This window comes from Rattus rattus, chromosome 2 (assembly GCF_011064425.1).
Source record: "Rattus rattus isolate New Zealand chromosome 2, Rrattus_CSIRO_v1, whole genome shotgun sequence".
NCBI classification, from domain to species: Eukaryota; Metazoa; Chordata; class Mammalia; order Rodentia; family Muridae; genus Rattus; species Rattus rattus.
In genome coordinates this window covers 8,062,985-8,090,468 of record NC_046155.1, presented here as the reverse complement: position 1 = coordinate 8,090,468, position 27,484 = coordinate 8,062,985, and the positions used below count along the sequence as shown (strand labels likewise).

General features: G+C 49.1%; 2 protein-coding genes across 2 annotated transcripts; one reads left to right on the top strand and one right to left on the bottom strand.

The window, feature by feature from the left end:
* The first annotated feature begins 297 nt into the window (after positions 1-297).
* On the top strand, positions 298-10,238 carry Taldo1 (transaldolase 1). The gene is made up of 8 exons (XM_032891454.1): positions 298-456; positions 4,198-4,321; positions 5,976-6,083; positions 7,631-7,762; positions 8,880-9,055; positions 9,171-9,368; positions 9,505-9,650; positions 10,036-10,238. The coding sequence occupies exons 1-8, from the start codon at positions 360-362 to the stop codon at positions 10,066-10,068; spliced, it is 1,014 nt and encodes a 337-aa protein (XP_032747345.1). The 5' UTR covers positions 298-359; the 3' UTR covers positions 10,069-10,238.
* Positions 10,239-13,280: 3,042 nt separating this feature from the next.
* Positions 13,281-18,460, bottom strand: Gatd1 (glutamine amidotransferase like class 1 domain containing 1). Its single transcript, XM_032891453.1, has 8 exons — positions 18,346-18,460; positions 16,654-16,730; positions 15,851-15,956; positions 15,646-15,753; positions 14,813-14,907; positions 14,129-14,222; positions 13,828-13,939; positions 13,281-13,702 (listed from the first exon to the last, which is right to left on the bottom strand). The coding sequence occupies exons 1-8, from the start codon at positions 18,407-18,409 to the stop codon at positions 13,696-13,698; spliced, it is 663 nt and encodes a 220-aa protein (XP_032747344.1). The 5' UTR covers positions 18,410-18,460; the 3' UTR covers positions 13,281-13,695.
* Positions 18,461-27,484: the final 9,024 nt, after the last annotated feature.

Genomic DNA, 27,484 nt, shown 5'->3' with positions numbered 1-27,484 from the left:
CAAGGATTTGCAGGGCTCTGGAGCGAGAGCGCTGCAGTCTCATTCATCCGCAGGCTGTTGGGGTCTGAGGCTTACTGAGCGCGCGTCTCAGTAGAATCCATTGTCTATTCATTCTAGGCATCCGAGTTCTAGAGGGGTACACCTGGGCTCCACTCTCCTTGTACTGGTAGAAAATAACCACGCGCTACTAAGGAAGAGAACTCAGACCGGGACACGGGGCGTGGTCTATGGCAAGGTCTCCAAGTACATGGGCGGGGCTCGCCTCCAGGCTTCTTTAGCTTTGCTCTGATTGGCCAGGACGCGCAGGGCATTGTGGGTTACCACGCACCGGCTACCGCCTCAGCTGTGCGCGTTTCGCCATGTCGGGGTCCCCGGTAAAACGCCAGAGGATGGAGTCCGCCTTGGACCAGCTCAAGCAGTTCACCACCGTGGTGGCTGACACGGGTGATTTCAACGGTAAGAGGGTGCAGTGTATGCGCCCTATAGAAGCTGCGCCCCCAATTTTGGAACCTGTATGGGTGTGGGCGCCAGGGGCGGGGCCTCGCGGGCGCTGGAGCCGGGATTGGTGAGTCTGTGGAACGTTCAAGGATCAATAGCCTCTGGGCTATTGGTGACCCTGGGAGCCCGGCGCGAAGCTTTGGTGGGTCGACGTAGTCCGACAAAGAGTCTCCGTGACCCCGGGTGTCCCCACACCCATTCCCAATCTCTTACGATGACACAGGCTCATCTTTGGAGCCAGTGCAGTCTGCAAGACTGGGACAGCCTCGGCGACACCATCTGCTTTTGCAGCCTGTTGCACTGGCTTTCCAAATGCATCTGATTACTGTCTGCGGGCAATACACAGTATGGCTGAAGTCAGACCAGATGCACGGACTAAATCTAACGGTTATCATTGTCAAACTTCCTTTTCTTTAGAGACAGGGTCTCACAATGTAGCTCAGATTATCCTGGAACTCCTAGTAATCCTTCTGTCTTAGCCCTTAGTGATGGATCAGGCAGTGCCACCATGCGCAACTCCAGTACTCAGATTTTTCTGGGCTCGGTAAGAACTGGGAAAACATAGGTGGAAAGACTTGTGCTGTCAGTCCAGCTCTCAACCTTGTAGAGTGGTGTAGGTGATCTCACATGTGCCGTGAGAAAGAGACTTTCAGGAAATTTCGCCATTTGAGCCCAGTACAAAAGGACCTTATGCTCTTTTCTGCTTTCTCACGGTGACTTGAGAAACAGGCTTTAATTCCTCATGAGTAAGTGTATTGTTTATTTGTCAGAGAGTCAGAATGATTAGGCACATTTGGGCTGCTTAGATATAAAGGACAGACTTAATGTGGGCCTAATACAAACCTGTCTGACACAAGCTATGTTTGTTTGTCAGAGAGCTTCCAGAGACCCGTCTGGGAGTCCTGAGGTTTTCCACCGTGGCTGTAGTGCAGAGTTTACTGGCTAATGTTTGTGAAGAGTGCAAGAGACTGGCATGGCAGCATATGCCCGCATCTGGGAGGCAGAGACAGGCACATCTTTTTGAGTTTGAGGCCAGCCTGGTCTACATGGTTCCAGATAAGCCTGAGCTATGTTGGGACAGCCTGTCTCAAACAACAACAAAAAGCACATTCATTGATAGTGTGGCTTAAAACAAGTTAAATAGGGGGTTGGGGATTTAGCTCAGTTGTAGAGCGCTTGCCTAGGAAGCGCAAGGCCCTGGGTTCAGTCCCCAGCTCTGAAAAAAAGAACCAAAATTAAAAAACAAGTTAAATAATGATAAACACTGTTTCAGATTCAAAGTCTATTGTATAGTGAAGGTTTCTTTTGGTGTTTGTTTGTTTGCTTGTTTCTAGATGACAGAGTTTCTCTGTGTGGCCTTGGCTGCCCTGGAACTCAATTTGTAGACCAGGCTAGCCTCCAGCTCACAGAGAGCTGCCTGCCTCGGCTTCCTAAGTGTTGGGATCAACATGGTGCACCACCACCGCCCAGCTGTGCTGAGGGTTCTTAACTCATTGGGTATCCCAGGTTCTTGAAAGTAGAATTTTCAGAACTCAAAACACCGTGACCCCTTCATTTTCCTCTGAACCTCAGGGTCTTTGGGCCTTAATGCTCATCTGTAGGGGTAGGTTAGAGATCAAGCTCAGGCTAAAACAGGTACCCTACCTCTGAACTGTGTCTCCAGGCCTTGGGCCTGTGGTTTTATATGATAAAAGCAATGTTTTCTGTGCACCCTTCAGCGTATTCACACCTGAGCCAGCACCGCTCCAGAGCACATTTTCCCCTACTTCTTATTTTGAAATAACCTCAAACTCCTGAGATGTTGCAAAAGTAGCCCATACACCCTTTGCCCAGTTTCCCTAGTGATGTCCAAATCAGGAAGCAGACAGCAGAATGAGCCACACGCTCTGCTGCCTGCAGACCAGGCCTGCTCCGGTTATCTCTGCAGCTGTTTCATAACTCGTAGACTTATGTCAGTACCACGAGGACGCAGAACTATCCTGTTCTTCTTAGTAAAAGACGTTATGTGCGTGGTCGGGGGAGGGGGGCTATAACAAAATCTTAACACTGGGTTAGGGCAAGAAAGTTAGGCAAGTTCGTGCCCTCTTGGCCTGGCAACTGGACATCCGTGGCTGTGCATCTGCTGTTCATGTGCCTGATCATTTGGGTAGCAGAGCTGACCCGGGCCAAGTCACACCTCATTGGCTTCTACGAATTCCTGAGGAAAAAAATATGTTAAAGGGGTCAATACAGCTGGGCATAACCCGCCCCACACACACACCATACACAACCACACACACACAACACACAAACACACACACACAACACACTACACACACATACCACACACAACACACACAGATACACACAACACACACACCATACATACCATATACACACAACACACAAAGCCACACACCACATACAAACACACACACACCACACACAACACACACTACAAACACACACATACCACACATACAACACACACAACACGCACTACACACATACAACACACACACAAACACACAAGCCACACACCACACACAAACTACATACAACACACACACTACATACAACACACACAATACACACACACAAACACACAACAAGCCACACACAAACACACAACACACACAAACACACACACACACACACACACAGAGGAGGTTAAGAGCCAAAGCACGTCCACCTGTGGTTTAGCATTAGTGCACCTCCTGCTGGCTGCTGGGCAGTAGGACAAACTTGGGGAGCAAGTTCTTCCAGCAGCCTCATAGTTCCAGTCCCAGTCACTGCAAATCAGCTCTTATGGGGGATGATCATTCTAGGGTGCTTAGTTTTGTTTGGTGTTTTTTTGTTGCTGTTTTTTTTTTTTTGTTTTGTTAGATAGGTTCACTATGTAGTCCTGGCTAGCCTGGAACCTGCTATGTAGACCATGCTAGCCTTAAACTCTGGCTTGTTTTTTTAAATTTTACTAATTAAAATGTTGCAAATTTTCAAAAACTCACATACCAAAACGGTTTGGTTGGTTGTTTTATTTTAAGACATTGTCCCACTATGTAGCCTTGGTTGGTTTGGAACTTGTAGACAAAGCAGGCCTTGAACTCACAGAGTTCAAGATATAAGACCTATGTCTGCTTCCAGAGTGCTGGGATTAAAGGCATGTGACATCACACCTTGCAGCTTGTTCTTTTGTGACAGGGTCTTGCTCTGTAACCCAGGCTGACCTTAAACGCTCAGTCAGCTGAGCTGAGATTGGTCGTGCCACGGTGGCCAGCCCGTGAGTATGGGTTGAGCACTGTCTTCATGTTGTGGCTTACCTTATGGCAGCCTCTGGGGCTGCTGCGAGCATTGTCACTGTGATCCTCTTGGGATTGCTACAGGGCACTGTTTTCCATGTCTGGTGACAGCCGTTTCTGGTCACTGTGACAAACACTTGAGAGGACAACAGAGTTTGTAAGGTTTCAGTCCATTGTGGTAGAGAGGGCACAGGTAAAGCAGAGCAGCTCCTCTCATGGCAGACAGGAAACAGGGAGAGAATGTCTGTGCTAGCAGGCTGTCTCCTTTTATTCCATGCGACCTCCAGTGTATGGGATAGGCTATCCCTTACCTATCCTCTTGGAAACAGATAAGCCAGAGGAAACCACATCCAGATGCTTCTTGATCCGTTCCAGCAGACAACAATAACCATCCATCTGCTTTTGAAATGTTCTTACCTAGCCATCGAGGAGTACAAGCCCCAGGATGCCACCACCAACCCATCCCTGATCCTGGCTGCAGCACAGATGCCTGCCTACCAAGAGCTGGTGGAGGAGGCCATTGCCTACGGCAAGAAGCTGGGTGGGTGAGTATGGCTGATAGAGAACGGAGACGGTCCCACTCCCAACTCACTGTGGCTCTAAGTGTTCCCAGTATAGGGACCTCCAGCTGAGCTGGAGAACACTCACCAATTTCAGGTTCCAGACTCTGACAGACTCAACACTTCTGACAGCTACACTTTGCCTCTGGTTGTCCTTACTTTCTTTCAAGTCTAATGGATTTTAGTACATTGTGTATTGGGACAGCCATTACCACAATCTCTGATCCTCCCTCTACCTCCTGGTCTCTGTCCTAGATTCTTTCTTGTTTGCCTGAGATACTAAGCATTACTACGTAACCAGGCCACTGTCAGCATGCCCGCCCACGTGCTCAGATAGCATTGCCTGTCACTGTGCTGGCCTCCAGTCTTTTTCTTGTTTTTTTTTTTTTTTAAGATTTATTTATTGGGCTGGAGAGATGGCTCAGTGGTTAAGAGCACTGACTGCTCTCCCAGAGGTCCTGAGTTCAATTCCCAGCAACCACATGGTGGCTCACAACTATCTGTAATGGGATCCGATGCTCTCTTCTGGTGTGTCTGAAGACAGAGACAGTGTACGCATATACATAAAATAAATAAATAAATCTTTAAAAAAAGATTTATTTATTATATATAAGTACACTGAAGTTGTTCAGACACACCAGAAGAAGGCATCAGATCTCATTATAGATGGTTGTGAGCCACCATGTGTTGCTAGGATTTGAACTCAGGACCTCTGGAAGAGCAGTCAGTGCTCTTAACCACTGAGCCACCTCTCCAGCCCCTGTTCCTATAGCGTAGTATACATAAATGTGTAGTCCTTTTTGATATGCTAATTGCACATATTTATGAGGTATGGTTTGATAATTTTATACTGTATACAATCTAAGGTCGTATCAAGTTAGTTGGCATCTCACTCTCCTTTCTTGGGATTGCATAAAAACATAATTTATGAAAATACCAAAGGATAGAGTTTAGTCTGAAAGGTGAGAAAGTTCTTAGTGGTGCACACCTTTAAACCCAGCACTCAGGAAGCACCGGCAGGCAGATCTCTGAGTTTGAAGCCAGCCTTTTCTACAAATTGAGTTTTAGGATAGCCAAGACTACACAGAGAAACCCTGTCTCAAAAAAACAGAAAAAGGGGGTTGGGGATTTAGCTCAGTGGTAGAGCACTTAAGGCCCTGGGTTCAATTCTCAGCTGGGGGATGGGGTAGTGGGGAGCAGAAAAGGTTACGATGACAATGGTATGATTCCCAACAATATAATTTAATGCCGTTGAACAATAACCTTGACATGTTCTGGATGATTCTCTCTAATAAAGCAGTGGTTTCGTTTGGGCCTCCCTGCCTGCCTGCCTGCCTGCCTGCCTTTTTCCCAGGCTGGCCTCAAACCAGGAGCCTTCCTGTTCCTACCCTTTGAGTGCTGTGATTAGTAGCATGTGCTTTGTGAGTTTGAGACCAGCCTGCTCTATGATAGTGAGTTCCAGGACAGCCAGAGAGTAATAGGGAGACCCTGTCTCAAACAAAATAAATACAGTACCGTGTGCTCTCACACCCATCCTGGGGAGGGCGAAGAGAAAGAAAATTGGAAAGAGTCAGAATTGGTCTTACAAGTTCCCCCAAAGTCTTCAAAGTTCCTAACATAACTTTCCCTCTGAATTCAGGCCACAAGAGGAGCAGATTAAAAATGCCATTGATAAACTTTTTGTGCTGTTTGGGGCAGAAATACTAAAGAAGATTCCAGGCCGTGTATCCACAGAAGTCGATGCAAGGTAGGTGGGATGGAGAATGCACATTCTATCAGAAGACTGTACAGAACTAATAACCTAGAACTCTCTGACAAATGGCTGGTCTTGAGTCTGTGCCTTATGAAAATATACTTGGACTAAAGGGTCCAGAAATTTGGTCTTTTTGTTGTTAATTTTTTGTGTTTTCAAGACACAGTCTTACTGTGTAGCTCTGGCTGTCCTAGAATGTACTGTGTAGACCAGGCCAGGCTGACTTCCTTTGAATTCCAGAGAGACCTGTCTGCCTTTGCCTCCCATATGCTGATTAAAGCATGAGCCAAGGAACCTGGCAGGTTTTAAGTGCACTGAAGCTGTCCTCAGACACCAGAAGGGGGCATCAGATCCCATTACAGTGGTTGTGAGCCGCTATTTGGTTGCTGGGATTTGAACTCAGGACCTCTGGAAGAGCAGCCAGTGCTTTTTTTTTTTTTTTTTTTTTTTTTTTGTTTGTTTTTTTTTATCTTTTAATTTTTTATTTATTTATTTATGTATGTATTTAAGCCAGAGTCATTTTGATTTGAGACTGGATTTCTCTGTATAACAGCCCCAGGCTGGCCTCAAACTCACAGAAATCTACCTGCCTCTGCCTGCCAAGTACTGAGATTAAAAGTATGGGGGGTTGGAGATTTAGCTCAGTGGTAGGGCGCTGCCCGAGAAAGCGAAGGGCCCTGGGTTCGGCCCCAAGCCCCAAAAAAAAAAACAAAAAAAAAAAAAAAAAAAAAAAAGCATGCGCCACCACTGCCTGGCTCTTAAATTTTTTTTATAAACTTTTTATTTTATGTTTGAGAGTTGTTGTTTTGGTTTTTTAATGTGGATGAGTGTTTCTGTCTGCATGCGTATATCTGTGCACCAGGTACATGAAGAGCCCTTGGAAACCTGAGAGGGTATTGGATCCCTGGAAGTGAAATTATAGACAGTTGTGAGCCACCAAGTGGATGCTGGGAATTACACCCAGCTCCTTTGAAAGAGCAGCCCGTGTTTTTAAGCGCACTGAGTCAGTTCTCAGCCTCTGTGTGCTTTGTTTTTATTTATTTTGAGACAGGGTCTCATGTAGCCCCAGCTGACCTCAGACTTACTACGTAGCTGAGAATTAACCTTGATGCTGTGGTCCTCTTGCCTTTACCTGCTGGGGTTACAAGGGTACACCATCGTACTCAGTTCATGTGATGTTGGGGATTTGGGCTTTTTACATGACAGGCAAGTGTTTGACCAACTCCGCATACCCCTGAATCCATTTCCTGTTTGTTTTTTTTAAAACCAAAGTCTCTTTTTCAAAGATTTATTTAGTTTGATGTGTATGAGTATTTGTTGTGTGATGTATTTAAACACCACATGTGCCTGTTGCTAGTGGAGGCCAAAGAGGACACGAAATGCCCTGGAACTGGAGTCCCACACAGGTTTGGCTCTCACGCCTGCTTCTGAAACTAGGTCTCAGGTGGTTGAGTCCAGAGGAGGGCTGGGGAGGTTTGCCCACTAAGCTGTGGGATCCTAACGTGCTCTGGTGTACCTCTGACCTGTTCCTGTTCTTACAGGCTTTCCTTTGATAAGGATGCCATGGTGGCCCGAGCCAGGCGCATCATAGAGCTTTACAAAGAAGCTGGGATCAGCAAGGACAGAATTCTCATCAAGCTATCATCAACCTGGGAGGGAATCCAGGCCGGAAAGTAAGTGTTTCCTGCATGGAGGCAACTTCAGATTCTGTTCCTGTTCCTTAGCAGCAAGCACCAGTTTCTAGGGTCCTTGAGAGAAGCCTATGCTTTGCTCCAGGGTCAGCTCCGACTGCCTTTTGCCAGTTAAGGAAGAGTGTCTTTCTCTCTCTGTTTCTCAGTCTCCTGGAACAGTGAGGCCTGAATTTACCTAAGTTTTAAACAAATTACCATGCATATAGTATGCTCTGAGTAGAAGAGAATGCAAAATGGCAGAACCAGTCAGCCTCCCATGTGATGCCCCTTCCAGGAACAATCAGCCCTGGCTGGGCCAGGATGACTGGGCAGCAGGGATACTCATTTCCTCTCTGGCCACTGGTTTTTCTTCATTTGTCTGCTCTGGATGTCATATAAGTAGAGGCGGGTGGTGTGAGGACTGCTGGGTCTGGCTCATCTCACTGTCCTGGTGTCCAGGCCTTTGCCTTGTTTCCTGTCAGGACAATATTCCATCCCGTGGGTCATGTCCTTGTGTCTGTCTCTTCTTGGGCATTGGGTCTGTACCATTTTGAGGCTGTTTGATGTTAGTGCCATGGACACAGGCCTGTATACATTTTGGTGCGGGCATGATTTTCCTTTCTTTTAGGCAGATGCAGGGAAGTAGGCTCACTGGGTCATGTAGTCAGCAGAGGAGTTCTCTCCTCTGCCGAGCCAGCATGGCATGGACTACACTTGGATACTCAAGTAGCCACATGGCGGAGGCACCTCTGAAGCACCCCGGGACAGGAGCTGTGGCTGGAGTGCGTGGCCCAGGAGAGACGCTGTGCCACAATCACCCACTGTTCTAGCCTAGGAGTAGAGCCCATTGGAGCTCTGAGAGGGGAGGGACCCTGATTGTAGCGCTGGAGCAGACGTGGACCCTCAGGGACCCCACATATTGCCATTGTCTGTTATGCATTATAGATCTGATGAGGAAATCCTAGTCAGTCCTTGTGCAGACCCAGCCCTGCTGAGTCTCAGGCTCTTAGCGGTATACAGCCTGCTCCTGCTCCCACGACTGAGAACTGGAGACGTGAGCACAGGTGCCAGCGCCTAGCCTGAGACTGCACTCAGCCATCCCTGCCCCTCTTGTCCACAGGGAGCTGGAGGAGCAGCATGGCATCCACTGCAACATGACACTGCTTTTCTCCTTCGCCCAGGCCGTGGCCTGCGCTGAGGCGGGTGTGACGCTCATCTCTCCCTTTGTGGGGCGCATCCTTGACTGGCATGTGGCAAACACAGACAAGAAATCCTACGAACCCCAGGAGGACCCTGGTGAGCTACCCTTTAAGATCGTGGGGGTGGGGTGGGGGATCAAGTCAGGGTGGGATCGGACAACAGCTCAGGGCAGCTCTAGGGCTATCCTGGAACATGCCTGGGTCTCCTCCAGGGGTGAAGAGTGTCACAAAAATCTACAACTACTACAAAAAGTTTGGCTACAAGACCATTGTCATGGGTGCTTCCTTCCGTAACACGGGTGAGATCAAAGCGCTGGCAGGCTGTGATTTCCTCACCATCTCACCCAAGCTTCTGGGGGAGCTGCTCAAGGACAGCAGCAAGCTGGCACCCACGCTTTCCGTCAAAGCAGGTAAGGCCAAGGGGCCCAGTAAAAACCCCGTGTGGGTGGAGCTAGCGCTGGCCTTGATGGGAGATTCTTAGCTTAAGCCTGAGGGGCAGTGATAAGTCCAAGGTAAGACAGGCATGGAGAGCTGTGGTATCCCCAGCCCAGACCAGTGACTTGGAGAAGATACATCTGGATGAGAAGGCCTTCCGTTGGCTGCACAATGAGGACCAAATGGCTGTGGAGAAGCTCTCTGATGGGATCCGCAAGTTTGCTGCTGATGCCATAAAGTTGGAGCGGATGCTCACAGTGAGTTCCTGAGTGGGTGGGCAGCTTTGGGCCTTTTCTTTCACCCAGAGCAGAGTTTGTACAGAGTTGAAAGTTGTAGCGGGAGCCTGGCATAGTGACACACCTGTAGTCCTGTCACTTTGGAGAGTAAGGCCAGAGGGTCACATTCAGTAGCCTGGGTCAAGAATGCTAGCACAGGGCTTTAGTTCAGGCACCTAAGAGGCAGTGGCTGTCCTAAGAAGGAACAGAGACCCACACACAGAGGTGGGGAGGAGAGAGGTATGAATCTGTGGTGAGTGTTTGGTTTTTCTTGAGAACCATGGATGCAGATGGCTGCTGAAGCCATAGTGGAACCTTGGTGGGTCTTGGCTGGGCCTCCCATGACTCTGGCTCTGGTCATTTCCAGGAACGAATGTTCAGCGCTGAGAATGGGAAATAGTGCAGCACCTGAGGCTGGACCGCAGACCTGCACTGCCTTCGAGGGGTCCAAATCGCACATGGCTTGTAACGAATGAATCTTGCATTTTTTAGTGATCAGAAGGGAAGGATTATAGGATTCTGATTTTATGTGAAATTTTGTCTAATTCATTAAAGCAGTCGCTTTTCCTATGCTGTTTCATTTCGTCTCTGTCACCACATGCCTAAGTACCTAAGGCCCAGGGTTGGCTGACTGAGGCTGAGACTGGAGATGAACCCTAGGCCGTCAGCATGATCTGGGCAATTGTGGCCCTCACCTCCATCTTCTAAGCCCCCCTGGACCACAGCTGGGACGTGAGGTGGCAGGGTCATTGATTTTGGTGCTGGGACTCTGTCCGCCCCTGGTGTCCCTATGCCCTGCCTGGCCTTATAGGGTGTACTGGCAGAGTTGGGAGATGAATGGTGGGCTCTGTTCCTGGGGGGCAACAGCTGAACAGAGTGCTACAGAGCCAGGCTTTTCCACTGCCCAAGGAAGTCAGTCCAGCAGTTTATTTCTCTCAGCCAAGTGTTGTGCCTAGTGTAGCCAGGTTCTGAAGGGCAGAGGCACTACCTTATAGGGATAGCATAGTATACATCATCAGTTTGAAGGGCATGGGACCACGCACATGCCTGTAATCCCAGTACGTGGAGGACAGCAACCAGACTGCCTGCATCTCAGGAGAGCCTGGTCTATTTAGTGACTTCCAGGACTATATTGAAACCCTGTTTTTTGGTGTTTGTTTTGTTTTGTTTTGTTTTAATTGGGACTGGAGAGATTAAGTGATTAAGACTACTAGCTACTCTTCCAGAAGACCTGTGTTCATTTCCCAACAGCACATAACTAACCATAATTCAGTTCCAGAAGAGCTGGCACTCTTCTGTAGACATGAAGCAATATACCAATGCACATAAAAATAGAGAAATCATTAAAAATAAAATAAGCATTTAAAAATAAGCAAGACACTGGTAGCACACACCTTTAATCCCAGCATATTTAAGTCAGAGGACAACTTTCAGGTGCTGTTTTTCTCCTTCGCCTCTGTGGATTCCATGGTTCAAACTGTAGTGTGGTACTTTTCACTGGCTGAGCCAACTGGCCAGCCCCTTTTCATTTTTTAAAAGATTTATACACTGTCGCTGTCTTCAGACACACCAGAAGAGGGCATCAGATCCCATTACAGTTGGTTGTGAGCCAGCATGTGGTTGCTGGGATTTGAACTCAGGACCTCTGGAAGAGCAGTCAGTGCTCTTAACCGCTGAGCCATCTCTCCAGCCCTACTTCCTCCTTTTTCGTCTTTTGTGCATCATTCTGCCATCTGTGTAAGGTCTCGTCTCCCTCGAGCTGTTCTAAACCAAGAGCTGTTCTCGTGACCAAGAGCTCAGCTGCCGCTTTTCCACTTCTCGAGCCTGCTGTCCCCTCCTCCTCCTAGGACTTGGAGAAAAGGCCTGGTATATCAGAGCCCACCTTACCTGCTACAGCCATGTGAAGCCTCATATAGAGTATGACGCTTAGGTGGGCATTGGTGGCCCATGCCTATAATCCCAGCAGTCCAGAGGCAGAAGTGTGTGGGTCTTTGAGTTTGAGGGCAGCCTGGTCTGCAAAAGAGAGTTTAGGACCACCAAGGCTACATAAAGAAACTGTCTCAACAAACAAGATATGAAGTTCATGTACAGCCAGCCAATTAGAAACTCTCAAAACCCATCAGCATGTATCAGTTCCCCAGTGTCTGAAGCTGTCCCCTCAGTAACACTAAAACCTTGGCTCCAAGGTAATGGTGTTAAGTGGGATTTTGGCTTCATGAAGCAATCAGTAACCTCTGAAGAGGTTCCAGAGAGCACTTACCCCTTCCCACCAGGTAAGAAGCAAAGAGGTCTGTGGCAGGAAGCCCTTACCAGACACATCTGCAACACTGTGACCTTGAACTTAAAGTTTCAAGAAGTATGTGGAACATATTTGTTGTTTACAAACCATTTAGCTTATGTCTGAATCAGCCAAGTCTAGGGCACTGCCTCAGATTTTTAAGTTCTTGTCCAGAAATACCCATCATTACAGTGTTCATGGCAGACAGGAGCAGTGCAAGGCCAGGGAGTAGTTGAGGGATGGGAGTTGTCTCCTGTTTCTTCCTCCCACTTTGCTCTGGACTTTCCTCATATCAACCACCAAAAGGTATTCCTCCAGGTCTCCAAACTGGCTCCTTGGGTAAGTAGAGATGGAAGTTGAGAGGTTCAAGTTACTTGGGTCTTTCTAGAGCTAGAAGGCTGCTCACCAGAGGCTACAGGCCAGGCCAGGCACCCCAGGATTGACAGCAAACAGCCATGTCCAGGAGGGAGATGGTCACGTGGCCACATCAGTTCTCGGCAAAAGCCTGTCCGAGGTCTGGGAGAAGGATTCATGGCTACCCCTGCTCCATATGGCTTTAGCCCATCTGTGGCCATTCCTTCTAGGAATTCTTGGGCTGAGGCTTCTGGGAGCCAGAGGCCATTGGACAGACTGTAAGGTAACAGCAGTTTAAGGATTTCAAGGTGTGACACTAACATTTTTTCTATGCCAATGGAGCAGGTTGATATCACTGTGTCTACTTCAAGGGCCCAGGACTATGCCAGGCTGAGCTTTCACCTCTATTACATTCAAAACCACAGGCCAGCAATAGTTAAACAAGGGCAGACTTCTTCAGCAAGAATTCTGCCGCTATAGGGATAGGATAATAAGAGCTGTTCACTCTAAAAAGATGAGTTCATAGCCAGGTGGCAGCACATGCCTTTAATTGAAGCCTACAGTAGACAGAGGCAGGTAGATCTCTGAGTTCCAGGCCAGCCTGGTCTACAATACAAAGTGAGTTCTAGGACAGCCAAGGCTAGAGAAACCCTGACTCACACACACACACACACACACACACACACACACCAAAAAAAAAAAAAAAAAAAAAAAAAAAAAGCCAGTGGGGGAGCTAGAGAAATGGCTCAATGGTTAAGAGGACTGGATTCAATTCCCAGTACCTAGATGGCAGTTTACAATTGTCTGTAATTCTAGTTTTAGGGGACCCGATACCCTCATAAAGACACATGTTCAGGCAAAACACCATTGCATAGAAAATATAAAAAATAAACAAGTTTAAAAAAGGAAAGATGGGGTTGGGGATTTAGCTCAGTGGTAGAGCGCTTGCCTAGCAAGCCAAGGCCCTGGGTTCTGTCCACAGCTCCGGAAAAAAAAGAAAAAAAAAAAAAGGAAAGATGAGAGTTCAAAGCTCTGGCCTGTGGTCCTGTCCATGGTGCCCAGGAACAGCTAACGGGATAGAAACAGCCAAAAGGCCACGGAGGAGCAACACCCCATCCTAAGACAGCATAGCTGACTGCAGTTCATGGACGATTCTTCTTGGCGTCTTCAATCTGAAGCTCTGAGGGACTGCCTGGCCAGCCAGGACACTGTGCTGGGAACAGAGGAAAGGTGTCTAGTCTACATTAGAGCTGACACTGCAGGTATAATTCCTGGAGGCCTCCAGCATTCCACAAGGCCCCAACGGAGGCTGAGTGTCCCATCGAGTAAGGATCAGAAGAAGAGGCCACAGTGAGTTCAGTCCTTGTCTCTAGGCCACCAGGACAGCATCCAAGCTTACTTCCTACAGGGTAATAAATACATGTTCCAGGCTCAGCACCAGCAGGCAATGTCACAGACAAAACTGTCCAGCAGGGGGAGCCAGTCACAAAGCAGTAATCCACCCAAACCCCTGCCCAGGAACCTCACCGGCCGCCGCAGAGGAAGAGCAGGTTCTGAACAGCGGGAACAGTGGAGTTGGCATTCTGGCCAGTGACCAGATGGCGATCCAGCACCACATGCACGGCATCGGGCTCACTGGCTAAGGCAAAAGGCACAAGCCTTAGGCACACAAGGACCAGGCCCAGTCTCACTCCCAACCCATTAAGGAGCTGTGAACACCAAGGATCAGTAGGAAAGTGTCTGCCTGGGTGAACCACTGGACACGGGCACCCAGGACACAGCAGGTAGCCTTACCCATCTAAGTGAAGGGGCACCAACTTGGACTCACCACTGAAGCCAGCCCCAGAGTCCTTCACAAAGTCCTCAACGATCAATGGTAGGCGGGCAAAGCCAGGTGCCCTGATGAGCTCATACACAGAAGGCTGCAAGGGCAGGGCCTGAGTCAGACCAGCTAGTGGCTCAACCTGGTCCAGTACCCTATTGTTCCAAGGACCAACCCCAGGGACCAGGCAGTCAAATTAAAGCAACAGCTTTAGGGGTTGGGGATTTAGCTCAGTGGTAGAGAGCTTGCCTAGCAAGCACAAGGCCCTGGGTTCGGTCCCCAGCTCCGAAAAAAAGAAAAAAGAAAAAAGAAAAAAGCAACAGCTTTAGCTACCACATGGGGAGATAGAGGCAAACGCAAAGCTCAGTTACCTTTAGGGAACTAAGGCACAATGGCTTAGAGTGCCTGGCTTTCAAGGCATATGTGACCAAAATGAGATGGGCTGGTATCCTCTGGAAGGATTCCCTTGGTGGGTCCCATGATGTCCAGGTAAGGGACTGAGGCTCACCCCAGAGGGTTCCAGAATGTGCTTGCCCTCTTACACTTAGCACACATCACTCAGGCAAGGAGAGAACTGTTCTAGCAGCATAGGGAATGACAGGTCACAGTGCCTGTAGGAATCTCCTCCTGGTTCAGGTAGGGGTAAGGAAACAACATGAATGGGATACTGGTTGTCCACGAGGTACTCACCCCTGTCAGACTGTAGCCCTGGAACACCCAGGACCTATCTTCATTGGTAGCACAGCACAGGGCAGCAACACCATGGCCAATGGCACAGATGGGTTCTAAAAGCAGCAAAATATTCTAAGGCGCTGTATGCTATCCTGGGTGGGGTCCCCTCCCAAGTGTCCCCTCATCCGAGGTGGCTGTTTCAAGATGAGCCTAGAGCCCATAGTGCCTCAGCTTTAAGACATGTGCAAACTCCCGGTCTGTATACTAGCCACTGTTTCAAACTGCAAAAGCCACTGGGGCTACCCTGGTTCTTCTCCACAGGCAAGTTAATGGCCAGTGCATTCCCATGGCTGAAGTGGCTGGGAACAATTGCTGCCTGTCTCAGCCTAGAAGACCAGCTCTCACCAACAAAGGACACTATGTAGAGTCTGTCTGCATGCTAGTCTCTGATAAGCATCCTGTCCCAGCCTACAGCTGTGCTTATCAAAACAGATGTTGTCCGTTGCCACCAGGAATCCAGACAGCATCCTGACTAGCCTACCATGGTCTCAGCATAAAAAGGCCCTCAGCACACAGACTGACAGTACGCACAATATGTTTAGCGAGATCCCTCTGTTGTGCACATGATCACAGGGCAGACCCATCTGTGTGCAGCTCAGAGTCACTGCAGCTCTCCACTCCCATCTGATGGCCTGATGACATCCCCAGACATGCTTAGTCCTGAACACTAAACCCTGTACCAATACCCACTCCACATCTCCCTTCCAAGCTTACAGTCTAGCCCCTGTCACCCACTGTTTTGGTCACACCCTACTTCCCACCCAGGTGTTGTGCATGTTCTTGTCACCCACTGCTCTCAGAGCGGAAGTGCTGCAGTATTCGAGCCAGGGACCCACTGCTGGCGAGGTCAGTCAGGGCACCAGGACAGCTGGGAATCAGCAGGGCATGGTACCGGGCACCTGGGGAACACAGGTCAAATGAGGGCACGGCCAGGACACAGAGGCCTCACAAGGACCCACTGTCTAGGAGCTACCACAGACCATGCTTCCAACCTACCGTCGATGGACTCAAGCTTAGCAGGGCTGGCATATGCCTTGAGGCGGAAGTCTTGTACCCAACGTGCATTGTTCTCTGTCACATCCACAAAGTCCATGGCCTTTCCCTATAGAAGCAGGGTCAGCACTGGGATCGTCCCCACATTTGGATGACAGAGAACTCAGAGAGGCTAAGAGACTTAAAAATAACAGTCCCTGAGGCACAAACACCCAAACAGCCCTTTTACTGGCTGGCTCACGCAGGAAGCCTCCAGTGGTTATGGAGAGAGAAAGATCAAGAACAAAAAAGACCCAGAGAGCCAAACCCCCAGGTGTGGAGCCCAGTGCTACTCAATGCTGAGGTCTTTCCACACCCTGTTCCCCCATGGTCCCCAGTCTCCTACTTATAAAGTAGCAGCAACTGTCCCACCCAACTCGTGACTTCAAAACACTCAAAGTCACAAATATACAATACACATTTGCTGTGACCCATTTGTATCAGGTTTCCAGGGCCATAGTACAAGAATCAAGAATCTTTCCTATTAGGAGCAAAAGTGCAGGACCTGCACACTAGGGCCAAGCCTTATCTTCCACTTAAAGGTGGCCTGCGAAAGTGCAAGCCACAATGAAAAAAAAAAATACAAAACCAAACCTCCCTGAACACAGGTAGTCAGAGTCCAGGGACCTGGGATGGTGACTTACGGATGCCTGCAGTAGATCCCCTTGCCTGGAGGTAGCTCCCTCCTGGCCTTATCAACACTGTCCTAGCCTCAACCCAGGAAAGGAGACCATCTCAGGGTTCTCTGGAGAAGGGTGACTACTCACCCCCGGGGTGGCCACCTGTAGGTTGAAGGCAGCACTGGCCAGTGTGAAACAGTGGACGAAGGACTGGGCTGACACACCTGCAAGAGAGGATTCCAGAAAGCAAAGGGCATGATTGGGCCGGCTGGCCCAACTCTATTTCTCAGAGACTGCTCCAATGCTCCTGGGGGGTCGTCCTGGTCCCAGAGCCAGCTTTAGGGGTAGTCCACTGTACCCCCGCCCCCAGGACTTACACCCTGGGGGCGTGCAGGACAGCAGCCCTTCAGGTTCAGGAATACGTAACTGAGAGGACTTGCTCGGAGGTCCACACAGCAAATCTATTCTTTTACCCAGCTTTGGTCACTGGCCCCTGAAAGACCTGCAGGTGTTCCAGTGGTTCTGAAGACACCCAGAACAGGCTCTTCGCTTGACCTAATAACTCAGGGCCCCAGCTCACTTTAACTATCTACCAACACCACTACAGCCTTGGCCGCATCCTACCCTTTGCCACTATGGGTACTTCCAAAGGTGAACATCTGGTACATCCCCTACAGATCCACCAGGATCCAAGGTCCCCATAACCTGAGAAGGGCAGCAGCAAACATGTCATGAGGTAAACGCAGCAGGAGAGGTGAGTGTTGTCTGGAGCACTCCTCATACCCAGGACACCTAAGGTTCTGCCCCCACCATGCTATTCTCAGCCCTCTTCTGCCCTTGAGAAAGGAACAATGCTTGCCTAATTCAAAAGACTCCAGACTCCAGGTGTGGTGGTGCACGCTTTTGATCCTAGCGCTTTTTTAAAGACAGCATCTCATGTAACCATCACTCTCTTTATCCTCCTACCTTCAACTCCTATGCTAGGCTTTTGGCTTGTGGATTTTGTTTTGGTTTAGATTTTGAGTCAGGCCCTCACAGTGTAGTTCTGCTCGCCTGGAACTTGCCTCAAACTCCATAGAGATCTATCTGCCTCTGCCTCCTGAGTTCTGGGATTGAAGACAATTTTTAGTAACTGACTACGGATTATTCCCACCAGTTCCTCAATCCCTCACTTTCCAACTCTCTCAAGTAAGGCCTACCTAGAGCGGCTGCAGATTCTCTTAACCCTCTGTTCCAGGGAGGAGCAGCACCCTCAGGCCCCTCCCATCTCCACCTGGGAAGCTTCACTGTGGAACCCAGAAGTTAGTTCATCGGTCCAGCTCCCAAGGTACCCTCAGGTTCACACCCACCTGAAGAGGTCTATATGATTCGAGAGGGAAACCCTGGGCCGTGAGCCATGGCTCCACCTCCCCGCAGTGACTATCTTGGGCCAATCGGTTCCCTAAGGACCCGAGAAGTAATCATCTGCCCAGCACCCACACATCGGGCATTTGGAATCCATGTGAAGCCAAAAGACCCCTTCTGTGTGAGGCACCCTTCTGTACAGCTCTTTCGAGCAACCCCTTTCGAGAAACCTGGAGGTGCACGAAGATAAACCCAAGACTGGGGAGGCAAAGACGGAGAAACCATAGGCAGGGTACCAAGCCCCTACGGCTGATCCGGGGGCAGGGTCATCTCTGCAGCCGACGTCCATCCCTGTCTGCCTGAGCAGTCAACATAGTAGGCCTGCGCCATAAAAACAGGTGCAGGGTCCCAGAATCCCAACTCCACAAGCACAAACATTGGTCCAGAGTCAGGACTGTAGGCCACTGAGCCACACAGCTGCCCCGCGCGCCTCACCTTCGGAAGCGCCGCTGGCCACCAGGAGACAGGCAGGCCTGCTTGGCAGCCGCTCCGACGCCATGGCTACAACCCAGGCTGATATTTGCGCGAGAGACGGAGTGGGGCGGGGCTCGCCTTCGGGGAGTGAAATGCGCATGCGTAAAACACAAAGGGCGGGGCTCGCCGGCAGGATGCAAGGTGGGATTAAGGAAACGACGCGGAACTTGCTTGAAGATGTGGGCAGCTTGCGCGTGCGCAAGGCGTAGTGGATTGGTCGCAGGCGTGCGAGGGGCGGGGATGGGGCGGGGATGGGGCGGGGGCGGAGTTTGGAGGCGGGGGCCGAATACACTACGGGTCCCTGAGTTATGGTTGCTCGATTGGTGGCCACTGGTACAGACTTGTGGCCCTAGGGCACATCTCTTTTGAGCGCAGCGGGCCGGCACAGGTTCCTGAGAGTCTGCCACAGGGCTACTACGCCTTGGGCCTTTGCCAGCAAGTTAAGCCCGGCTAAGTGTGTCAGGGAGCGAAGACCGGTCGGGCGGACAGGGTGAGGGGCACCGAGTTGGGTCGCATGTGGGCGGGTCTTCTGCGGGTTTGGGACAAAAGATACCTACCTGGGTCCTCTAGAGAGGATGGAATGACACTTCCTGAACTGTGGACGCCTCTGGGGTTTGATGTTGAGTATCCTAAGGAAAAGATCAGATTGTTTGGGGAGGCCAACCTCTACAGTTATTTACGTCGTACTGCATGACTGTGGGACTTCTGCTGGGGTCTAGAAAAAGGAACCTGGAGCCTTCTGAGTGGTGAAGTCGGAAGATTCGCAGACCAGTAGTCCTTATTAAACCCCCATCTGTTGACATGAAGCCCAGAAAGTGAAGGGGTCAGATTGTCTAGAGTCTGCATACTCACACAGTTCTACCTTTAAAGTAACATTAAGGCACCAGAAATGGCAGCGCCAGCAGTAGGCTTGAGTCTTGAGGAGGAAAGTATATTTAATTCAACGCGCAGGTGTTAGATACAAGTTTTGTAAAGAGACCACCATTCCAGGGAAATGTCTGGGCAGGGCAATTTTTACTCTTGAGGAAGAGAGTGTACTGGAGGAAAGAGTGAACAGTACACCAGGACAGGAAGTGCGTTTGATTTTATTTCAGCTCAGGTGTGGCTGACTAGTCTGAAAAGATGCTACATACAAGAAATGGAGGGGGCTGGAGAGATGGCTCAGCGGTTAAGAGCACTGACTGCTCTTCCAGAGGTCCTGAGTTCAATTCCCAGCAACCACATGGTGGCTCACAACCATCAGTAATGGGGATCAGATGCCCTCTTCTGATCTGTCTGAAAACAGCTACAGTGTACTCATAAATAAAATAAATGTTTAAAAAAAAAAAAAGAAAAGAAATGGAGGGAAAAAAAAAAAGAAGTGGAGGAGGGGAAAGCAGTGCTTGACTGAAGGAGGGTCCCTGTTCCAGGCGATCAAAGTCTTAGTGTAGAGAAATGGACCTTTGGGAAAACAGCTTTTACTAGGTGGGGAGGATTAAACATTTGCATAAACGTCTGACAAGGTGAGGGAGATAAAAATATTTGAATTCTTCATTCTAAACACAAGCTTTATGGTCTTTGATAGAAAAGACTAGTATCAGTTTGGCGTGGTAGCCCACAACTTTAATCCCAGCACTGCGAGACAGGGCAGGTGGATCTCTGAGTTCAAGGCCAGCCTGGTCTACAAAGGGAGTTCCAGGGTAGCCAGGGCTACCTGGAGAAACCCTGTCTTTAGAAAAAAAACAAAAAGACTGATATTTAATATTTCTTAAACAGGTTCTAATCCTGAGGGGAGTCAGGGCAGGAACTAGAGACCTCCGTTTGCTTTTGTTTGTTTGTTTTTTCTGAGACAGGGCTTCTATGTGTAGCGCTGGCTGTCCTGGAACTCACTCTATAGATCAGGCTGGCTCTGACAGATCGCACTGTGAGCATTAGGATTAAAGACGCCAGCTTTAGCTACGGTGTGTACGTTGCCTGACAGGTGAGTCACATAGCTGGGGGAAGTGCCTAAGTAATTCTATGGCCTGTGTCCAGAGTAGCATGCTCGTGAGTGAGCAGAATGTCTGTCTGGTTTCCAATGGAGCCTGTGAGAATGCTCTGGACCCACGTGGAGTTCAGCATTCAGGACTAAATAGGCAGATGTAACAGACAGGCAGGGGTTGGCCAGAAGCCATGCTCTGGATCTGACATCCCTAGGCCATCCTCCCTTTGTCTGCTGTGATCAGTGAGAAGGATTCGAGGTCTTAGCACATTTCTTGGGTCAGGCCCTAGTGTAGCATTACCTGCCAAACTGCCTGTTGCTGAGTAACGTCCCAGATCCCCTGTGCTCAGGTAGATGGACTGAGGTACATTGGCTCCCAGGCACTTCCTGCTACAGTGACTGGGCTCTGCCCTTCCACCCCATCCTTCAGGGCTGACATCTGGGCCTGGACACCTGGACAAGATCAGGGCCACTATGGGGATTAACGGGCTGGTTTTGCCACTTGAGGCAGAGCACTGGAGGCCTCTGAGATGTCTCTGTGCAAGACCCATGACCCATCAAGAGGGAGGCTCAGTGCCACATCCTGCCCTCTGGAGCATTCTCTCAGTCTCCTTCATGGAGACTGGGTTCTGATTGTGAGACTTATACACCTGAGCCCTAGATGGATTGCACTTGGGCATCAGGTCTATCAGCAAGTGCCCATGTGTTGAAGGTGTAAGAGGGGCGAGGACAACATATATAGGGTCAGCTTGTGTTTAGCAGTCTGGAACTCTTGATATTGATGGTAAGTTGAGCGTTAAGAAAGAGGCACTCGGGCTGGAGAGATGGCTCAGTGGTTAAGGGCGTCAACTGCTCTTCCAAAGGTCCTGAGTTCAATTCCCAGCAACCACATGGTGGCTCACAACCATCTGTAATGGGATCTGATGCCCTCTTCTGGTGTGTCTAAAGACAGCTACAGTGTATTTATAATAGATAAATAAATCTTTTTTTTTTTTAAATGCACTCAAGCAAGGCAATAGTGGTGCAAGCCTTCAATCCCAGCACTTGGGAGGCACAAGCAGGGGGATCTCCATGAGGCCAGTCTGAGCTATATAGTGAGCTCCAGAACAGCCAAAACTACAGAGAACCTGCTGAGAAAAGGAAAGAAAACAAGGCAGGCACTTCTCTTCCATGTCTAGAACCTGCTTCTACTGGAATGTAAGGGTAGGTGAGAGTCCTAGGAGGCTTCTGCCCTGCTGGGCTGACCTGTGCTACAAGGCCTGTCACTCCTGCTGCCTCTGTGCCTCCAGTTTCAGAGCAGGCCCGGGCCTTTTCCGGGCCAGATATACACATCTAGGAGCTTCTTTCTGTCAAACTCACAACCTTCTTAAAACCTGGGGCACTGGCTGCAGCATCTGCTCAGCACTGCCTTGGTGAGGTCACTGAGTGCCCCTCTGTTCGTTCACGTGACAGATGATCACATGTTCCTTGGATATGAGAACTGAGTGTTCAGAGACATGAGGTCCTTTTGGTTTGGGGTGGGGAATCAGACAATCCTTGCCATGTAAACACTTATGGTGGAGGGTAAGGACCTGCCTGGAGATGAGAGGCAGCCTTCAAGTGACCTTCAAGGCCCGGATGCAGCCTTTCCCCATTAGGGCTTAGGGTTTCTCCTGGACCAAGTAGACTGGGTGAAGTCTGGAGCCTTAAACATAACTCATGAAAAGCTGTACCAAGCAAGAAGAGTGCAGCCGGCAGCCTGGCTGTCGGGTATGGGGTTGTGAAGGCTCCTTTGCCCTAAGGTGGGTCTCCTGCAGTGTCAGAGCTCGAACAACTGGCCAGCCAGACACTGCGTAATATGTGGGCAGGTGATGGCGCTGTGGCCTTAGGTACAAAGTGTCCCTGTAACAGGGAAGGGGTAGGCAGAGGGCAAGTCTAGGTGCTTCACTCTGGTACCCCTAGATCCATGGGGCTGGAGGGGGCTGGAGGAAGACCTCAGAGGTGTATGCCCTTCTCTTGCTGAATAGCTTTTTCTAGTCTGGAGACAGAGAGCCACCTTGTCTGCCCACCGAAAATTCAACTGCACCATGTGTGGTTTTTTTTTCCTTCTTGGAATTGTAGGCCAATACATAAAATCAGTCACTGTGAAGAAGCAAAGAAGGTTCTGTTCTGGGCCAAAGAGTAAGAGAAGCTTGAAGAGAGCTCTCACCTCTGAGAGCTGGAGGTCCTAGATACGGCTCAGATAGAACACGGGTGGTGGTGGAAGTAGGTGTCTAGGCACTGGCAGAGATGTCCCCACCCTGCCTTTTTTTTTTTCTTCAGTTACTGTGTAGCCCAGAGTGAGTGCTGGTTCTCTCTGATCCTCTTAAAAGTCTTTTTCTGCGCCCTTGTCACAGCACTTGTCATGACTCAGGTGTTGGGTTGGGGACTTAGCTCAGTGATAGAACGCTTGCCTAGCAAGCGCAAGGCCCTGGGTTCAGTCCCCAGCTCCAAAAAAAAAAAGAGTGTGTGACTCAGGTGTTAAAGGGCAGAGCCTCTACTGAGGAGATTCAGAGCAATCAGATGGGAGCAAGCATAAAGGTGAGGACTGGTTAATCTGCCTCAGTTGCAGCAGAAGCCTGGCTGCTCTGCTTTTATCTCCTGTGTCACTGAGGCCTGACTGGGCAGCTGGCCAACTTCCGTATTTCTAGGATGCCGAGCGCATGGCCACGGACTGTGAGCTGCTCCAGAACACCAACGATTCTCGTTTTTCTGAGACTAGCCTAGAACTCCAGATGCTCCTGTGTCAGACCACCTCGTAGGATAGGCTGGAGCCGTGTAGAGCCACAACTTGTTAGTTATGCATCTCTTTAATTAATTTATTCATGTACTTTTTTTAAAAAAAGATTTAATTTTATTTGATATGCATTGGTATGAGGGTGTCAGATTCCCCTGGAACTGGAGTTACAAACAGTTGTGAGCTGACATGTGGGTGCTGGGAATTGAAACCAGGTCCTCTAGAAGAGCAGCCAGTGCTCTTAACCTCCGAGCCGTCTCTCCAGCCCCCTCATTTACTTTTTCTTTTTTTTTTTTTTTTCAGAGCTGGGGACCGAACCCAGGTCCTTGTGCTTGCTAGGCAAGCGCTCTACCACTGAGCTAAATCCCCAACCCTCATTTACTTTTTCTTAAGGATTTACTTAATCCTTACTCTCCTCTTCCTTCTGTAGCTGGCATACTGGGGATGGCTTGTTAGGACTGTCGGAAGCCAGACTTTGAACCAAACAGTTTGGTAAGTCTGCTGACGCAAAACAGGACTTTCACTTCAAAGTGAATAAGAGATGTTTGTTCTAAACCAAATATAAATGGCCATGGTCCAGGAACACCAATCAGGTTGTCTCGAATGGGTTCCAGTGTAGAAGTGGGTTCATGAACTGTAGATATAAAACAAAAAGTCATAAATGGAGGCATTGGCCAGATACATCAGGATGCGCCAGATGGGAGGGTAGATAACCAGGAAATCTCTGCTGTAGATGTTATCTGATAACATTCTTAGCTTTGAGTTGGTAGATGTGAGTTAAGCAGTCCAAAGGTTCTTCCTGATAGAAGGACGGTAGGTCAGAGACAGAGGTGGACAATGAGTAACTACACAGGGAACTAAAGATAGCCCAAGATAATTTGACTCTGAATCTGGGATGTTTCCACTCTACACATTAATCACCAGGTTCCACTCATTCAGTAAGCCTTGTAGAACCTTTTTTTTTTTTTTAATTATTTTTATTTTGTGCATGGTGTTCTGTCTGTATGAGGGAATTATCTCTCCTGGCACTGGAGTTACAGAAAGTTGTGAGCTGACAGGAGATGCTAGAAATTGAATCAGGGTCCTCCAGAAGAACAGCCAGTTCTCTTAAGCCTGAGCTGTCTCTCTCGCCCTGCATTGTAGAACCTTTAATGTAGGTGTGGCTTTTTTTCTGGGATCTTGAGTTTTCGGAGCTAAGCAAAGCTGTCCCTTCTTTCTCCCTACCTACTTCCCCATCTCCCCATCTACATCTAAGGGCGTAAGGGTCTGAGAATGACTGAAAGAAGAAGAAGCCGGTCTCGAATAGTATGCAAAGACAGAGCGTTTGTTCTGCAGAAACATCCAGCACGGGGATGGGGCGTGGGAGGAGGGGTGTCTCAACCATCCAAGCAAAATGGTAGCAGGGAAGCTCACCCTTTTAAAGCCAGTTAGGGGGTTTCCAGGTATGGTTGGGTCACCTTCATCAGGAGTTTGGTTGAGTTTATGGTATGGGATATTTGTACACTTCTGATTGGTTCATATCTCAAGGGAGAGAGGGTTACCTTGTAGGGACTTTTCCTGTATCTGTTGTAAGCCCCTGGCCAGATGTTGGGGCAGTTACTGATTGGCTGCCCTTTTTCTGCTGTTCTAGAAATTGAAGTTTAAGACCTGCCTAACATGGCTTCCTGTTCTAAAATGGAATGAGTTAGGTCCTCTCAGGGAAGGCTGGGAAGTGATCACAGTCAAACTGAGGAGGCTTTCTAGGATGTGGTTTCCTAAATGACAGGTGGTGTTACAAAGTCCCCACCCCACACTGTCCTGTAGGAACCCCATGTGTGTCCATGACTCAAGACATGGACAGGTTTTATGCTGGTGCAGATGCTCAGAGGAGACAAATGCTGATGGTCAGGGCTCACAGGGCTGGTGAGCCTGGTGGGGCACGGATTTAAAATAGGTACTTAGAGCTGCTTTTGCCAAGCCTGTGAGAAGGCTCAGTGAGTCAAGACCACTAAGCCTGACCACCTGAGTTCCATTCCACACGACGGCTGAAGAGAATGGACTCCCACAAGTTCTTGATCTGCATGTGTATACACACACACACACACACACACACACACACACACACACACACACACACACACACACACACACAATAGAAATACATTTAAAAGAAATGTTTTAATTAAAAAGCATTCTTGGGCTGGAGAGATGGCTCAGGGTTAAGAGCTGACTATTCTTCCAGAGGTCCTGAGTTCAAATCCCAGCAGCCACATGGTGGCTCACAACCATCATAATTTTTTTTTTTCTTTTCTTTTTTTCGGAGCTGGGGACCGAACCCAGGGTCTTGCGCTTGCTAGGCAAGCGCTCTACCACTGAGGTAAATCCCCAACCCCCATAATTTTTTTTTAAAGCATTCTCCACTTGGGCCCACAAGGGTTTTTTGTTGTTGTTGTTATTGTTGTGTTTTGTTTTGTTTTGTTTTGTTTTGTTTTGAGACAGGGTTTCACTGTGTAGGCCAGGCTGTCCTAGAACTTACTTCGTAGACCAAACTGGTCTCGAACTCAAAGATCTGACTTCTGCCTCTGGTGTGCTGGGATTAAAGGCATGCACTACCACCACTAGGCTACTTTTTACTCTTTTAATTGATAGGTTTCAAAATCGCCCTGAAAGCAAGCCTCTGGACATGTGTGAGTTTCTAGACCAGGTTAATAGATGTGAGATACCCACACTAAACACTGGGGTCCCATTCTGTAGACTGGGCAGTGTGGGCAGTTGTCTCGTGTTCTTGATTCCTGCCTCCCACCATGGTGGGCGGCACCCTTGAACCGTGAGCCAGAGAAGCCCTTGAGGTGCTTCTGGCAGGCGCTTGGCCACAGCAGGGAGAAAAGTAACTGATGGTGAGCAGTGCTCGAGCAAAGCCTGGCATCGCCGCCTTCATTTCTCTGCCTACACTGTGGGTCATCTGTTCATAAATTCAGGTCAACGTGGTGGATCATTCCAAGACTGTGTGTCTAACCTTTTGTGTTCAAGAGTGAAGTCATTGTCCTAATCCACAGTCTAAGATCACCAGAGAGAAAAACACCCCCAGGTGGGGGTGGGTGGTAATGGTGGCACCCCTTTAATCCCAGCACCTGGGAGGCAGAGGAAGGCAGAGTTCCAGGCCAGCCTGGTCTACAAAGGGAGTTCCAGGACAGCCAAGGCTACACAGAGAAACCCTGTCTGGAAAAACCAAACCAAACAAACGAAAAGTCCAGCCTCATGAGGATCAGGCTGCTCCAGGCCAGAAGTGACCACTCCTGGGAACCACTGAGCCCCCTCACGCACTGACTTCTCTGAACCACACTGCAGCACCAGAGATGAGATAGTGAGTGGAAGCACCACCTCTAGACAAGGGCTGTTGAGTTATGCAGATATCTTGCCTCTTACCCAATTTTTTTTTTTTTTTCGGAGCTGGGGACATAAAGGGCCTTGCGCTTCCTAGGAAGCTCTACCCTTGTAAATCCCAGTACCCAATTCCCCAAAAGTCCTTGTCAGTATCCCCAAAGGGATTGAGGGTCACTGGGTCTTTTTTTTTTTTTTTTTTTCTCTAGGGAGCTGGGGACAGAACCCAGGGCCTTGCGCTTCCTAGGCAAGCGCTCTACCACTGAGCTAAATCCCCAACCCGGTCACTGGGTCTCTTAACCTCTTCCTCTTCCCACCATGACTGACTGAATCTCTTCTCTGTTCTCACCATCAGTTAGCACTTCAGTGGTCCAAGCCACTGATTTGGCTTATTGGAGAGCTTTGAACCTTTGCCCCCAGAGTTACATCCTGGGTTCACCTCCAAAGCAGGGCTCCCACCAGCAGTGTTAAGCCCAAGGGCACCTCTGTGACGGTGTCATGATCTTACCAGAACATTTCAGTGCTGTGGCTCTGTGTGACTTGGCATACACAAGCAGGTTGGCTTTGTTTTGTTTGTTTTTCCCTAGACACGGTATCTTTCTGCAGTCCTGGCTGTCCTGGAATTCACTTTGTAGATGAGGCTGGCCTCAAACTCACAGAGATATGTCTGCCTCTGCCTCTTGAGTGCTGGGATTAAAGCCGTGTGCACCATCACAGCCTGGTAATGTGATATATATATATATATATATATATATATATATCACATTATATATATATATCAAATATATATAAATATATATAAAATATTTTCTACATCTGCATTGGTTAGACTATGAAAGTTGTGATAATAATAATTTAAGTCAGCCGTCCCATGGCTGCGAGTCGTGGAGCCTGTCTCCCTTTCTGGAGTGGTTCTTACTGTACTCAAGTTTAAGGTCCTTTGAAGCATGAGAACCCATCCTCTGCGACCTCTGCCATCTCAGGCGCTTCCTCAGGGTAGGCAGGCATTCCACAGCTATGCCCTA